Source organism: Scyliorhinus torazame, chromosome 20 (assembly GCF_047496885.1).
Source record: "Scyliorhinus torazame isolate Kashiwa2021f chromosome 20, sScyTor2.1, whole genome shotgun sequence".
Lineage (NCBI taxonomy): Eukaryota > Metazoa > Chordata > Chondrichthyes > Carcharhiniformes > Scyliorhinidae > Scyliorhinus > Scyliorhinus torazame.
Window position 1 is genome coordinate 242434 of NC_092726.1, and position 14517 is coordinate 256950.

At 45.1% G+C, this 14517-nt stretch overlaps 1 protein-coding gene across 4 annotated transcripts in view; it reads right to left on the bottom strand.

Moving 5' to 3' along the window:
* Positions 1–14517, bottom strand: part of kansl3 (KAT8 regulatory NSL complex subunit 3) — a 78583-nt gene that overhangs the window by 45429 nt on the left and 18637 nt on the right. For all 4 annotated transcript variants that reach the window (XM_072485514.1, XM_072485512.1, XM_072485513.1 and 1 more), the window contains exons 5-12: positions 13949–14080; positions 13504–13620; positions 12319–12420; positions 11277–11348; positions 10162–10236; positions 6397–6554; positions 4954–5017; positions 4097–4288 (exon numbers count right to left, since the gene is read on the bottom strand). In XM_072485514.1, the coding sequence (XP_072341615.1) occupies positions 4097–4288; positions 4954–5017; positions 6397–6554; positions 10162–10236; positions 11277–11348; positions 12319–12420; positions 13504–13620; positions 13949–14080 (912 nt within the window). The remainder of the gene's footprint in view (positions 1–4096; positions 4289–4953; positions 5018–6396; positions 6555–10161; positions 10237–11276; positions 11349–12318; positions 12421–13503; positions 13621–13948; positions 14081–14517) is intronic.

Sequence of the window (14517 nt, forward strand, 5' to 3'; positions counted from 1 at the left end):
GACAGTGACCCAGCGGGGAATCGAACCTGGGACCCTGGCGCTGTGAAGCCACAGTGCTATCCACTTGTGCTACCGTGCTGCCCAGACTGATGTGGTTTGGTCTCAACTCCATTCTGCCATCTGAGCCTTGAATAAATATAATGACCCAATCTCCATTGCTTTCTCTGGAAGAGAATCACACAGACTAATGACCCCCTGAGAGAATCTTATTTCTGCCTGTCTCCGTCTGAAACAGTGGACCTGTTATTCCCTGGTTCTCTCACAAGTGGAAACATCCTCCTGGTATTTATCCCATCACCAGGATAGAGTGGGATGTTTCCACTTGTAGGAAGAACTATAACCAGGGGGCACAGCCTCAGACTGAAGGGACGATCCTTTAAAACAGAGATGAGGAGGAATTTCTTCAGCCAGAGGGTGGTGAATCTGTGGAACTCTTTGCCGCAGAAGGCTGTGGAGGCCAAATCACTGAGTGTCTTTAAGACAGAGATAGATAGGTTCTTGATTAATAAGGGGATTGGTGGTTATAGAGAGAAGGCAGGAGAATGTGGATGAGAAAATATCAGCCATGATTGAATGGCGGAGCAGACTCGATGGGCCGAGTGGCCTAATTCCGCTCCTATGTCTTATGGTCTAGTCGTATCCCAGGAATGAGTCAAGTGAACCAACTGCTTCTAATGCAATATTTTTTCAAGTAAGGAGACCAAAACTACACAAAGTTTTAAAGGTGTGGACCTATACAACTGCAGTAAAACTTCCCCATTTTTATATTCCATTCCCCCTTCAATAGGTGGCAATTTTCCATTTGCCTTCCTAATCACTTGCTATACCTGCAGACTAATATTTTGTGAATCATGTACCAGCACACCCAGATCCCTCTCTGTACCTTGAGTTTTGCAATCTCTCTGCATTTAAATAACATTCAGCGTTTCTATTCTGTTCACATTTTCCCACATTATGCACCATCTGCCAATTTGTTTGCCCACTCACATAACCAGTCCATATCCCTTTGCAGATAACTTTTATTCATAGAATAGAATCATAGAATCCCTACAGTGCAGAAGGAGGCCATTCAGCCTATCGAGTCTGCACTGGCCTTTGCTCCGATAGTTCATCCTACCTGGGCCCAATCCCCCACTCCTAATCCCGTGACCTAACCTTTGGGCAATTTAGCATAGCCAATTCACCTAACCTGCACATCTTTGGATTCCTACCCACCTTGGTGTCATTAGCACATTCAGCTGCAATACAATGCTCTGGGGACCCGGGTTCAAATGCCACCATTGCAGATGGTGAAATTGGAATTCAATAAAAATCTGGAATTGAAAGTCTAATGATGACCATGAAACAATTGTTGATTGTCGTAAAACTCATCTGGTTCACTAATGTCCTTGAGGGAAGGAAATCTGCCGTCCTTACCTGGTCTGGCCTACATGTGACTCCAGACCCACAGCAATGTGGTTGACTCAGAGCTGCCCCCTCAAGGGCAATTAGGGATGGGCAATAAATGCTGGCCCAGCCGGAGATGTCCACGTTACATGAACAAATTTTAAAAAACATTTAGTACCTTCTTCCAAATCATTAGTTGAACACAAACCTGCATTGTCTCTGAATATGCCTGATCAAATTGAGATCTTCTAAGCACCTCCTTAATAATGGATTCCAGAAATTTCCCTCTGACAGATTTTAGGCGAACTGCCCTCGAGTTTTCGGTTTCTTTTTCTTGAATTAAGGTGTTAGCTATTTTCCAATCCACTGGGACCCTTCCAGAATCGGGGGGATTTTAGAAGATTGTAACCAATGCATCTACTTCCGCAGCCACTTCTTTTAAGACTCAAAGATGGAAGCCAGGAGGTGTTGAGGACTTTTCCGCTTTCAGATCGAAGAAGTTTTCCAAACGCCTTTTCCCTGATGGTGATTGTTTTATGTTCCTTCTCCTGTTCAACTCTTCATCTTCATGCACGTTTGGGAAGCTTTCCACGTCTTTTACAGGAAGACGGACCAAAATACCTGTTCCGACGCCACTGCCATTGTTGGTCTTCTATTATCAGTTCCCCAGACTCACTCTCCCGAGGAGCACACCAGCTTCAGTTACCCTTTTCCTATTCAATTACTTGTAGAAACTCTTTCTATCAGTTATATTGAGTAACTTTTTCTCATACTCTATAACTTTCTCAATGGAATGTATCTTTAAGTAATATGAAATATCTGCTACGTTTGATCTCCCATTATACCTTTAAACCTATTTTTCCACTTGAACAAATTCTGTCTTCATACCTTTATAATTGCCTTAATTTAAACTCAGAAAAAATGGCCTTTTTCAGGCTTTAATCCACGTTCTTCTTGCTCTCCCACACTCGGGTAACATTAGGTTCCCTCAACACCACCCTGACAGTACGGCACTATGAAATCTCAGTGTCAGCTGGATTATACACTCAAGTCTCTTGGAAGGTTCTGGAACTGATGACCAGCTGTTCTCGAGGTGAAAGGGTTACCCAATGAGCCAGTGTTTAGTGTTCATGTGCATGCAGTAAGAAGGCAGTGAATCGCCTGTGGGGGCTACGCCGCGATGAGAAGGCGGCTGTGAATCCTTGCCCAGCTACCCTATCTATCTGAAGGGTAGTGCAGCAGACCAATACTGGGGCGAAGCTCAACCGGCATGGCACAGCCCAGGGAATCAAACCTCAAATCTTCCTGTTCAGAACAGGACTATGCGGGAGCCAGAAAACCTGTGGAAGTAAGTTATTGCTCATCTTGAATTGCCTACACCACAATCCTCAATATGGAAAGTCTAACTCACAGATTCTACCTACTCCATGCAATGTGCACCTCCCTCTCCCTCCATTCCCACCTCCTTTGTAAAGTGCTGTGCCATGCTCATTAGCTAAAGGAACAGAAGGTGCCCAGAGTTCAAATATTTCAGTTCCAAAGAACAGCAGCGTTTGCACTGAAGGTGGTTCCAAAAACCTTCATCAAAGGTTTTAGGGAGCATCTTAAAGGAGGAAAGATTCTCGGAGAGAATTCTCGAGCTTAAGGCCCAGGCAGCTGAAGGCAAAATCCCACCACTGGTGGGGTGGTACCCCTGTAGCCACATCCAACCTGCACATCGAAGGGGCAATTTACCATGGCCAACCCACCTAACCTCCACATCTTTGGACGCACCCGAAGGTAACCCATGCAGACACGCGGAGAAGGTACAAACTCCTCACAGACAGTCACCCAATGCTGGATAGTTGTCATGATAATTGTCATGGTCACCATTACTGAGACTTTGAATTCCAAATGTATTAACTTAATTGAAATTCCACTAGCTGCTGTGGTGTGATTTGAGAACGTTAGCCTGCTCCTTTGGATTACCGGTTCACTGACACTGTCACGTCGATACCATCTCTCCTTTCGATCCGAGGTGAAATCAGCATTGGAATGGGGCGGATAATTGGATGTTTTGGGAATGATGTCACCGCTGAGAAGTTAACCTACGGCTGAGGTTGTGAAAAGGATAAAAGCGGAGACAAAGGCTGATAAAAGTTATTTGGGATATGGAGTTACAGCTGGTCTGAGCTTGCGAAGAAGCAGGGAGAATGCTCTGAGAATACAACAGGACTGTGAACCTGGCAGTTGTGGACGGAAGTCTGCACTAAGCAAGCGAAGGAAACTAAGAAAAGAAAATCCGGGAACAGACCACATGAGGTTGGGAAGGACATGACCTTTGGGGATCTGTAGAAATCGGGTATACCGAGGTTGCTGGCTAAAAGGGTTACAGACCTATCGCCCGTCTGAAAAAGAACAGAATCGCCACCCGGAAGTACAAAAGGCTGTGGGACTCAGTACCTTAATGCCATATATACTGGGTTGGGCCTGGCCGTAGCTTTGCATGACGTTCCTTTGTTGCATTGATTATTTAAAGTGAAAACTACTTCACTGTTCAGTGTCACTAGCCTATTAATTAGTATTTGAATTATGTTGACTATTGTTTGTTATAGTGAAAGGTTCAAAGTGAAATCTTGTCAATGAATTTCTTTCCATGAAGTAAAAAGAGAAACAATTTTTTCACCAAGTTATTAGACTGTACCGAGCTGGAACAAGAAGAGTTATTTACCTCCGAGCCAGAGGGGGAAGCCGGCACGCGGCTGAAGGGAGATGTGGGGCGGCTGCTTCGTTCCGGCAGTTCAAAGGCCAAGTCCCTACGAGCGTCCCTGCATCGCTTCCTCTTCTCTATATCCAGATCTTTGGCCTCAATCCCTGATTCAATCTTGGTCAAGACACCAGTAAGAAAATCACCAATTTCATCCTGAGGTTAAAAAATACAGAGGGCCGTCAATAGCTTCTCATTGCACATTGTCCTGCCTCGCCAAACTGGGAGGCAGATGAGAGATAAAGCCTCTAGGCAGAGGGTGGAACCTTCGTGGATTGATTTTGCCATAATGTCATGTGCTGCATAAGAAATAAAGTTGTGAGAACGGCACGGTGGTGCAGTGGTTAGCACTGCTGCCTCATGACGCCGAGGTCTGGGTCACTTTCTGTGTGGAGTTTGCACATTCTCCCCGTGCGTGGGTCTCACCCCCACAACCCAAACATGTGCAGGGGAGGTGGATTGGCCACATTAAATTGCTCCTTAATTGGGAAAAAAAAAGAGAATTGAGGACTCTAAAATTTAAAAAAAACAAAGTTGTTTGTGGAGCAACAGCACTTGAACGACAAGGGTGCGTGTAACGAGCATTAATGAAGTCAATGTGATTGTAATACCTGTGTCAGAGTCTACATGTAGGTGACTGTGTGTCTGTCACAAGATACATGCAAGTGTGTATGTCAAGAGGTTCTGTGTGTCAATCTACTTGTGAGTGAGTGTGCGAGGAGTCTATGTGACTGTTAAGATTATATTGAGTGGCCGTGTGCTTGCCAGTGTACATGACTAACAGTGAGTGTGTCCCAGAATCCCTTAGTATGTGCGAGTACCTGGATACACCTGTCCACCATGCTCTGTGTTAGCCCTTCCATCTTCTTCTTTGCTTTGCTGATCCTGCAGTGAAGAAACACGATGAGATTTATACACAGCCCAAATCAACTTCCAGGCCCTTCTTTTCCCTCCCATCAATAACCAACACTGGGCACATCCTCCTCTTCAACTGTGTTCAACCTGCAGGAACAGAGAAGGATGGTCCTTTCTGACTATGTGGGACTCACAGATATTCTGACACCAAATTTAAATTGCTTGACTCTCGAGGTGACAGGATACTGCGAACACTCGAGACCTGCTAGAGCTCTCAAAGAGAAGAGAGACTCTGGCAACAGGTCTTCCCATAGCCTGTATCAATTAGCACGAATTACATAAGTTATTGTGACAATGTGGCAAATGGAGGTTAATGTGGGAAAATGTGAAAATGTCCATTTTGGCAGGGAAAATAAAAATGTTCTTTATCTAAATGGTGAGAGATTATAAAGCTCTGGGATGTAGAGGGATCTGGGTGTACCAGGCACGAATCACAAAAGGCCAATTATACAGACATATCAAGTAATAGGGATAGCAAGGAATTAGGAATAATATTAGAACATGACTATTTATTGTGAGGGGAATTGAAAGTGGGGAGGTTGTGTTTCAGTTGTACAGGTCATTGGGGAGACCACACTGGAGTAATGAGCACAGTACTTATTTCAGGAAAGATGTAAATGTGTTAGAATCAGTACAGAGAAGGTACTAGACTAACACCAGGAATGGGCAGATTGTCTTGAGGAAAGGTTGGAGAGGTTTGTATCCACTAGAGTTTAGAAGAATAGGAGGTGACTTGATGAAACCTTTACGGTCTCGAGGGATTTTGACAGAGTGGACGTGGAGAGGATGTTTCCTCTTGTCGGAGAATCTAGAACTCGGGGTCACTGATTAAAAATAAGGGGCCATTCATTGAAGACAGAGATGAGGAGAATTATTTTCTCTCAGAATTCTGAGTCTTTGTAACTCTCTTCCTCAACAGGCAGTGGAAGCTGAGACTTTGAATATTTTTAAGGCTGAGCTGGATACATTATTGATTAACAATGGGGTAAAAGATTATTGGGCCAGGCAGGAATGCGGGGTTGAAGTTACAATCAGATCAGCCATGATTTTATTGAATGGTCAAGTGGCTGACTCCTGCTTCTAATTCCTGTTTGTATGCAACGGTCTCACATCACTCACTCCCTGACGTTGTTGCGCTTCCTCAGCACTCCCCCTCCCCTCCCCGGACAATGCTGCACTACCAACCCTCTGACAGTGCACCAATCGCTCACTATTGCACTGGGAACATTATTTACTATATGTTCAAATTTTTGAAGTGGGACTTCAACCCACAAACATCTGACTCAGGACACAGAGCTATCATTGAGCCACAAAATGAAGGAAAAGGAGAGGTCAAGTTGCATATGTACCTCAGATTGTCATCTGCACCTCCAATTATCACCATACTGTTTTCAGCTCGAAGTTTCTCCCGGAAGTCCTCAATGGTGTCAGCAGTGCACTGCACCGAGTTCTGCCCAATCACAAACAAGACAGGGGTCTTCATGTCAAGCAACGGGTCATCAACATCCTGAAGGGAAAAGTCCAGGCATGTAACATCTGTGACAAACTGGAGAGTGGGACTCAGACATTCCAAGCATTATTAGGTATAGCTCTCCTCAGGTGAATTGCGGGGCCAATGTGCCGGCAGCCATCTAATCTCAACCTCTGGGATTTATAAGTAAACATTCAGCTCCCCCAAGCCTGTTGCACCGTTCAATAAGATGAACACATCATCATGATTTTGTAGATTTTAAGGACAACTGTTTTGAACGCATTTTTCTGTTCTCAAACATTTAAACAGTTTTTAAAAGCTTTTCAAAACAGCAGAGTGGACAGACAAGATGGCACCTTCAGTGGTTTTTCAGACCATCTCAGACTTGTAACTCTAAAACTGGCTACAAAATATTATTTTTTAAAATGCAGACTCCCCCAGGGATGCCCACTGATGTCGGAAAGGTATGAAAGACAATGTTACTTCTGGGGCATCAGGAAACAGGAAGGACTTCTAAGTTAATCTTCATTATTGGCACAAGTGGGCTTACATTAATACAGTGAAAAGTCCCTAGTCGCCACATTCCGGCACCTGTTCGGGTACACTGAGGGAGATTTGAGAATGTCCAATTCACCTAACAGCACGTCTTTCGGGACTTGTAGGAGGAAACCGGAGCAGCCGGAGGAAACCCACGCAAACACGGGGAGAACGTGCAGACTCCACACAGACAGTGACCCAAGCCGGGAATCGAACCTGGGACCCTGGCGCTGTGAAGCAACAGTGCTAACCACTGTGCTACCATGCCGCTCCAGGCACACATTCCACTCCGATGAGCTGCCATTCCATGTCTTAATTTTACTTCTCTTGCGTTAACTCTATTCTATTTCAGATTACTTGCATGACCGAACTATATTGGCCCTAACTTTCCCTTATTCCAGACACTAGTTTTTCACACATTGTCCGTTACTGAGCACTTAATCAACATATCTGTTTCCCGTGACATCACGGTTGTTGTGTTTTTCCCATTTCTGCCTCATAGCAGCTGAATACTCATCAAATAATGAGTGCCTTAAGCGGAGACAAATCTAGAAATTTGGAAACTAAACACCTCCTTCCATCTCTGCACCAATTTCCCAACTTTTCTCCGCTTCATTTCGTCATTAAGCCTCTCTACTTCTATCATTTTCCCCTTCAAAAGGCTCCTTAAAACCCACTTCTTTATCATGTTTCTAATCTAATATCTCTGTACGGGGTTTGGTGCCGATGCAGGTTTGCTAACTGTCCTATGAAACAGTTAAAAATGTTTTACTACTTTTACACTGCAAATAAATTCATGTTGCTGTGCCTGGGAAAACATGGGTTCTGGTGGCAATGTCATCTGCAACACTTCATGTGCCAGGCAAACAGAAATAGCAGCAATACTCATCCACTGCATTTTTTCCTCTAAAGCCACCAACGCACGATAGGCTCAGGGCTATCCAGCCGCAACCATTTTTCAAAGTGCAGTGACTGCTGGAGACCAATTCAACAATTGAACCTGTGCTTTGTTTTTCCAGGCTCAGGGACACGCAGATCCTGGTTAAATGCTTCCAAACTATTTCTTACTGCTCAATACTGATCTTTAATTTTAGACAGCTGACTTCACATCAAACACAGAATGATGGGATGAAAATCTATTTGCGGTCCTACCTCAAAGACTGAAATCTTCTCGATTCCAACTCTGTCCAATAAGCAGTCTCAACCTCCAATGCCAGTATATCTTTCCTTAAAAAAGGGACCAAACCTGTTCACGGTATTCCAGGTGTAGTCTAACTAGTGCCTTGTATAGCTTTAGCAGGACTTCCCCATTTTTATACTCCATTCCATTTGAAATAAAGGCCAACATTCCATTTGCCTTCCCTATTACCTGACCTTGCTTGCTAGCCTTTTGTGATTTATGCGTGAAGACCCCCAAATCTGTGCTGTAGCTTTCTGCAGTCTCTCTCCATTTAAATAATACTCAGCTCCTTTATTCTTCCTACCAAAGTGCATAAATTCACATTTTCCTGCATTATATTCCATCTGCCGAGTTTTTGCCCACTCCCCTAACCTGTCCATATCTCTCAGTATCATCTGCAAATATGGCAATAGTACGTTCACTTCCCTCATCCAAGTCATTTATATTGTAAATAATTGTGGCCCCAGCACTGATCCCTGTGACATTCCACTAGTTACAGGTTGCCATCCGGAAAATGCTTCTCTTTTCCCAACTCTCTGACTTCTGTTAGTTAGATAATCCTCTATCCATGTTAAGATACCATCCCCAACTCCATGAGTTATTTTCCTTTTGTGCGGTCCCTTAGTGAAGCTCTGTGGAAATCCATGCATATTAAACCTACTAGTCTCCCTTTATCTATGATGTTCATTCACCACCTCAAAGAACTCTAGTAAATTTGTTAGTTTTGATTTCCCTTTCATGAAGCCATGCTGACTCCGCTTGATATTATATATTTCTAATTGCACTGCTATTACATCCTTTATGACAGACTCAAGCATTTCCCTAAAGATAGGGCAGCACAATGGCACAGTGGTTAGCACTGCTGTCTCACAGCATCAGGGACCCGGGTTCAATTCCGGCATCGGATTACTGGGTGGAGTCTGCACGTTTTCCCCATGTCTGCGTGGGTTTCCTCCGGGTGCTCCGGTTTCCTCCCACAGTCCAAAGATATGCAGATTCGGTGGATTGGGAATGATAAATTGCCCCTTAGTGTCGAAAGGTTAGGTGGGGTTTTGGAGTTACAGGGATAGGATGGGGTAATGCACCTAGTTAGGGTCGGTGTATACTCGATGGGCCGAATGGCCTCCTTCTACACCATAGGTATTCTTTGAGATGTTAAGCTAACTGGCCTTTAATTACCTGCTTTTGTCTCCCTCCGTTTTTGATTAAAGCTGTTTTATTGTAGTTTTCTAATCCTCTTTACATTTTTCCAGAATTTAAGGAATTTTGTAAAATACTGTCAGTGCTTCCACTATCTCGGTCGCTATTTCCTTTAATATCCTCGGATGCAACCCATCAGGTGCAGGGGACTTATCAGCCTTTAGCCCGACTAGTTTCCCTGAGTACTGCCTCATGGGGCCGAGGACCCGGGTTAGATCCCGGCCCTGGGTCACTGTCCGTGTGGAATTTGCACATTCTCCCTGTGTCTGCGTGGGTCTCACCCCAACAACCCAAAGATGTGCAGGGCAGGTGGATTGGCCACGCTAAATTGCCCCTTTATTGGAATTTTTTTTTTAAGGTTTCCCTGAGTATTTTCTTTCCAGTGATCACCATTGTATTAATTTCCTTACCCCTTTTGCTCCTTAATTATTTAATATTTTTGGAATGCACTAGTGTTTTCTGCCATGGAGACTGACACAAAGTATTGTTCCCCATTATTATTTCACCAGTCTCATTCTCAGTGCTCCATATGTTCACTTTGGCCTCTCTCTTCGTTTTTATATATTTAAAAATATTTCAATGACAACGTAGAGAGCTTGAGTCTGCATCTATTCTATACTGCACCTTTCCTGGGGATATTTCTTGAAATAATAAATTATTTTCCAACACCAACATTTACAGCAAAATTTCACCGTTTAAAAATAATAAAAATTCTTTGATCCTTACTCCTCTTGGTCCTTCAACAGTGAGCAGAGGAAACCCAAGACACACAACAGCTGAAACAAACTCCATCATCGAGACCTGTATGGAAACACAACAACTGGTAACTTCAGACAGCATTTCCGATATTACAACAGAGATAACACTTCAAAACCAGCACTTCACTGGCTAAATTCTGCAGGACCTTCGGAGAAAAGCATTAGTCACGCAGAAACATCTTCTACAAAGAAAACATCTCTGGTGCATTGATTGTACTTTCCCAGTTTATACGTGTGGTTCCTAACTGGACCACAGACCTCATGAGGTTGAAACAACATTTTGCAGAAAGAATGAATGTTAGAACCATCATGAGTGCAGATGGGATGCAGTCGAGAGAGAGAGAGAGAGTCAGACTATCATTCATATTCACATTGGAAAACATACATTTGAACAGGAAGGTAGTGATAAATTCCTTCACGATGGCCCGATAGCCTTTCCATACACTTCACAAGGTTATACCAGGATCGCCACCTGTTCTTCATATCAGAGATCGAATGTGTCCACTGGAGTCAGGCTGTGTGAACAAAGTCGGTGCCACGACCAACTCAACACTTTTCTGCGTTAATGTTGAGAATGAACCACAGCTGTTTAACTGTGTTTCTTCAAACACAGGTCGTGTGAGAGTTCCTGCTGTCACAGGCTCTGACCCCTTTCCAATCCTGGACTCTGGACACCTGCCTATTCTGATGTCCACACTGCATTACTGCCTGCACTCAATCCCAGTCTCTGGATTACTGCATGTTCCCAATCCTTGGATGCTTGCCCACTCCCAGCGCCTCGGATTCTGGATTAGGGCCAGATCCCAATCCTCCAGGACTCTGGATTTCAGCCCGGCCCGGGGCCTGGGACTCACTTCTTCTCGCTTGTTTTGATTTCTGCAATTTTGCTCCTGTGTCAGAAACCCTTCCCTTCTCTCACTGCTGTCTGCTCTCTGAATTCTGCTGTATAAATCTGAGTTGCTGCAGATGCTTCTTTCTGACAGCAGTAGGCAGCGTCCAAGGATGGGCAACTCATCTGGAGTCTATAATTAACTAAATAACAGAACATCCCCCACCAGAACAGGCCTGACTCAAGCTCCTTACATGGCAAGCGACTAGGGCTCCAACATTCCAACCGATCAGCACAATTGGTCTGCTTGCAAAGTGAGTCTGCAGCTGAAAGAAAGACACAATTGTTACAATCCACCCTGACAGCAATCTATTCAATATATTCAGACCGAGATTCAACCCAGCCTGGAACCTGGAGTTAGGGTATGGTGGAGGCAGATTCAACTGTGGCTTCTAAAAGAGAACAGGAAAAGCACCAGAAGATGAAAGCATTGCTGGGCTATAGGAAGAGGACAAGGGAAGTGGGATTAGCTGATCTGCTGCAGCAGAGAGGCAGCATGGTGATGATGGGCTGAAGGGCCTGAGTATTATAACCATTCTATGATAATACCTCAGGTTTCTGTCCAACATCCTGATACCAGGCTTCAGTCCAGTCTCTTCCCCAAGTCCAAATTTATATCACAGATCTTGTCCCTGCAATTGGTCCAGTGAGGATGTACAGCAAAGGAAACAGACACACTGGGCGCAGGACGGGGATGTGGTTGTAAAGCGGGTGCACCAGAGGCGGCAGACAAAAATAAGAGGGGCGGGGTGGCATGCGGCACAGTGGTTAGCACTGGGACTGCGGTTAGCACTGGGACTGCGGTGCTGAGGACCCGGGTTCGAATCCGGGCCCTGGGTCACTGTCCGTGTGGAGTTTGCACATTCTCCCCGTGTCTGCGTGGGTTTCACCCCCACAACCCAAAGATGTGCAGGCGAGGTGGATTGGCCACACTAAATTGACCCTTAATTGGGAAAAAAATAATTGGGCACTCTAAATTTATAAACAAAAAAATAAGAGGGGCAAGCATGTGGCAAAAGAAAGTGGGTTGAGAGCTCTCAGAACAAAATGGTGAATGGAAGAAATTTGATGGACAGCAGAGGCAGGACGACAGGTGATGGTGCCAGTGTGGGTCTGGATCAGACAAGATAGATGGTAGGAAAATGGGAGGTTGCAAGCTCAGGCTCCTAGGGGCCAAGTTGTGGTGTCCTGCTCCAAAACCTTAATCTCAAACTCCTGTTGTGTCAAACCACCTACCTCATGGATCTTTGCTCGAATCGCTCCAATCATGTGCTCTAGACACTGGACCACATTCACTCCTGAACCTCCAGCTACCACGTGCATAGTGACTGGGATAACCTGCAGAACCACAAACATCAATGAAACTTCCTTATGTCCTCCACACCTTCCCCCCCCATCTCTGTGGGGAATATAGAACATAGAATTTACAGTGCAGAAGGAGGCCATTTGGCCCATTGAGTCTGCACCGGCCCTTGGAAAGACCACCCCACTTAAGCCCACACTTCCACCCTATCCCCGGAACCCAGTAACCCCCTCCTAACCTTTTTGGACACTCAGGACAATTTATCATGGCCAATCCACCTAACCCGCACATCTTTGGACTGTGGGAGGAAACCAGAGCACCCAGAAGAAACCCACGCAGAATGTGCAGACTCTGCACAGACAGTGACCGAAGCCGGGAATCGAACCTGGGACCCTGGGGCTGGGAAGCCACAGTGCTAACCACTGTGCTACTGTCCTATGTATAGCCACTGAGCAGCCACTGATATTTTTATTCACCTGCATCACTGTTCTCAAACGCCTACTTCCAATATCCAACAGGACACCAAGAGTTTGATTCCCTGAAACAACTGGCAACTGTCCCCATATTTGATTTGATTTATTGTCACATGTACCGAAGTTCAGTGAAAAGTATTTTTCTGCTGCCGAGGGTACGTACACAGTACGTACATAGTAGACAAAAGGATAATCAACAGAGAACATTGACAAATGGCACATCGACAAACAGTGATTGGTTACAGCGCGGAGCAAGGGGCCAAAGAAAGCAAATACATTCTCAGCATTCCCATACTTACAGCACATGCCCCTTCCCTGGCCGTACTTCCTCCTCCCTCCATCTCTCACCAACAACTCACCCTCTGTCTTCCTAATCCGTTCCTGTTCACGGTCTCCCCCTTCCATGCCATCTCGCACCAGTAGCTGACCGCCCCCACCATTCCCACTCTGACACGCCACAGAAGCGTTACAAGTATTCTACTTCATGAAATATTCATGTATCTGAACTGAAATTTATCAATAATTTCCCAATGACAGGCACCACTGGGACACACGAGGATCAAGGTCACAGAAGAACTTGCTCAGAAATAAATACAACACATTTCTTCAGTTTTGTAATTATAGTACATTCTTAACATAACAAACCTTCCCCAAACAGGACAACTGGGATAACCAGAAGCGATTCCTGCGTGATGCAGCTGTCACGTTATTCGTCGGTCCACTGGGAGTGACGAGTAGCAGCGGAGATCCCGGGATCTTACTCTGCAGGTGAAAACAGCGGTTTTAAAAGAACCTTCCAACTGTAATCATCAGACTTGAACACACCAACATCTGTGCAGCAGCCCCTCCACACCCACCAACCCTGGCCTCATCCACATCTGCAACCCCACCCTGAGTGCCCCCCTCCCCTCTACCAACCCATGTCTCTACCAGTTCATTCATGCTACAAGTTATACCTTCTCCCAAAACACATCAAAGCACCAGCACTCTATGCTGACCCCACTTATTTCAATTCAACAATAGTGCAAATTCACCCGTTTGCCAATCCTCTGCACAGGCAAGAATTTTATACTCCAACTAAGTAACTCACTGGTTTGTTGTGGGAAAGCACGCCCACTGCAGGATCCCAGGGTCGTTTCAACAGCAAAGACAAAGCTTCCGCTCCAGCAGCTCCTGACTTTGTGGTGGAGGAGATGATCATTTTATCAATTAGCGTTGGCACCTGAAAGGAAATAGATCAGAGAGAAGGGCAGCAGGCAAATACAAACTTGATATGCAGGCAGGATCATACACAGTCAGGGGGCTCAGCAAAGACCACAGAGAATGCTACGGGTGACCTGGGTAGTAGCAGTTGGACGAGGAGAATGGGAGAAATCCTGAGCATGTGATTTCAGGAACATCAGAACAGGAACAGACCATTCAGAATCACGGGCCTTTTCCACTTTTCAATGACATCGTGGTTGACCTGCGACCTAATCCCACACGCCTGCACGTTTCCCACATTCCTTATTATCTCTAATGTACAAGATTCCAAGTCAATCACAGAAACTTTACAGCACAAAGAGGGGTCATCTGGCCCATCATGTTACCACCAGCGGAAAAATGAGCCACGCAGCCTAATCCCACTTCCCAGCACTTATTCTGTAGGCTTGGAGGACA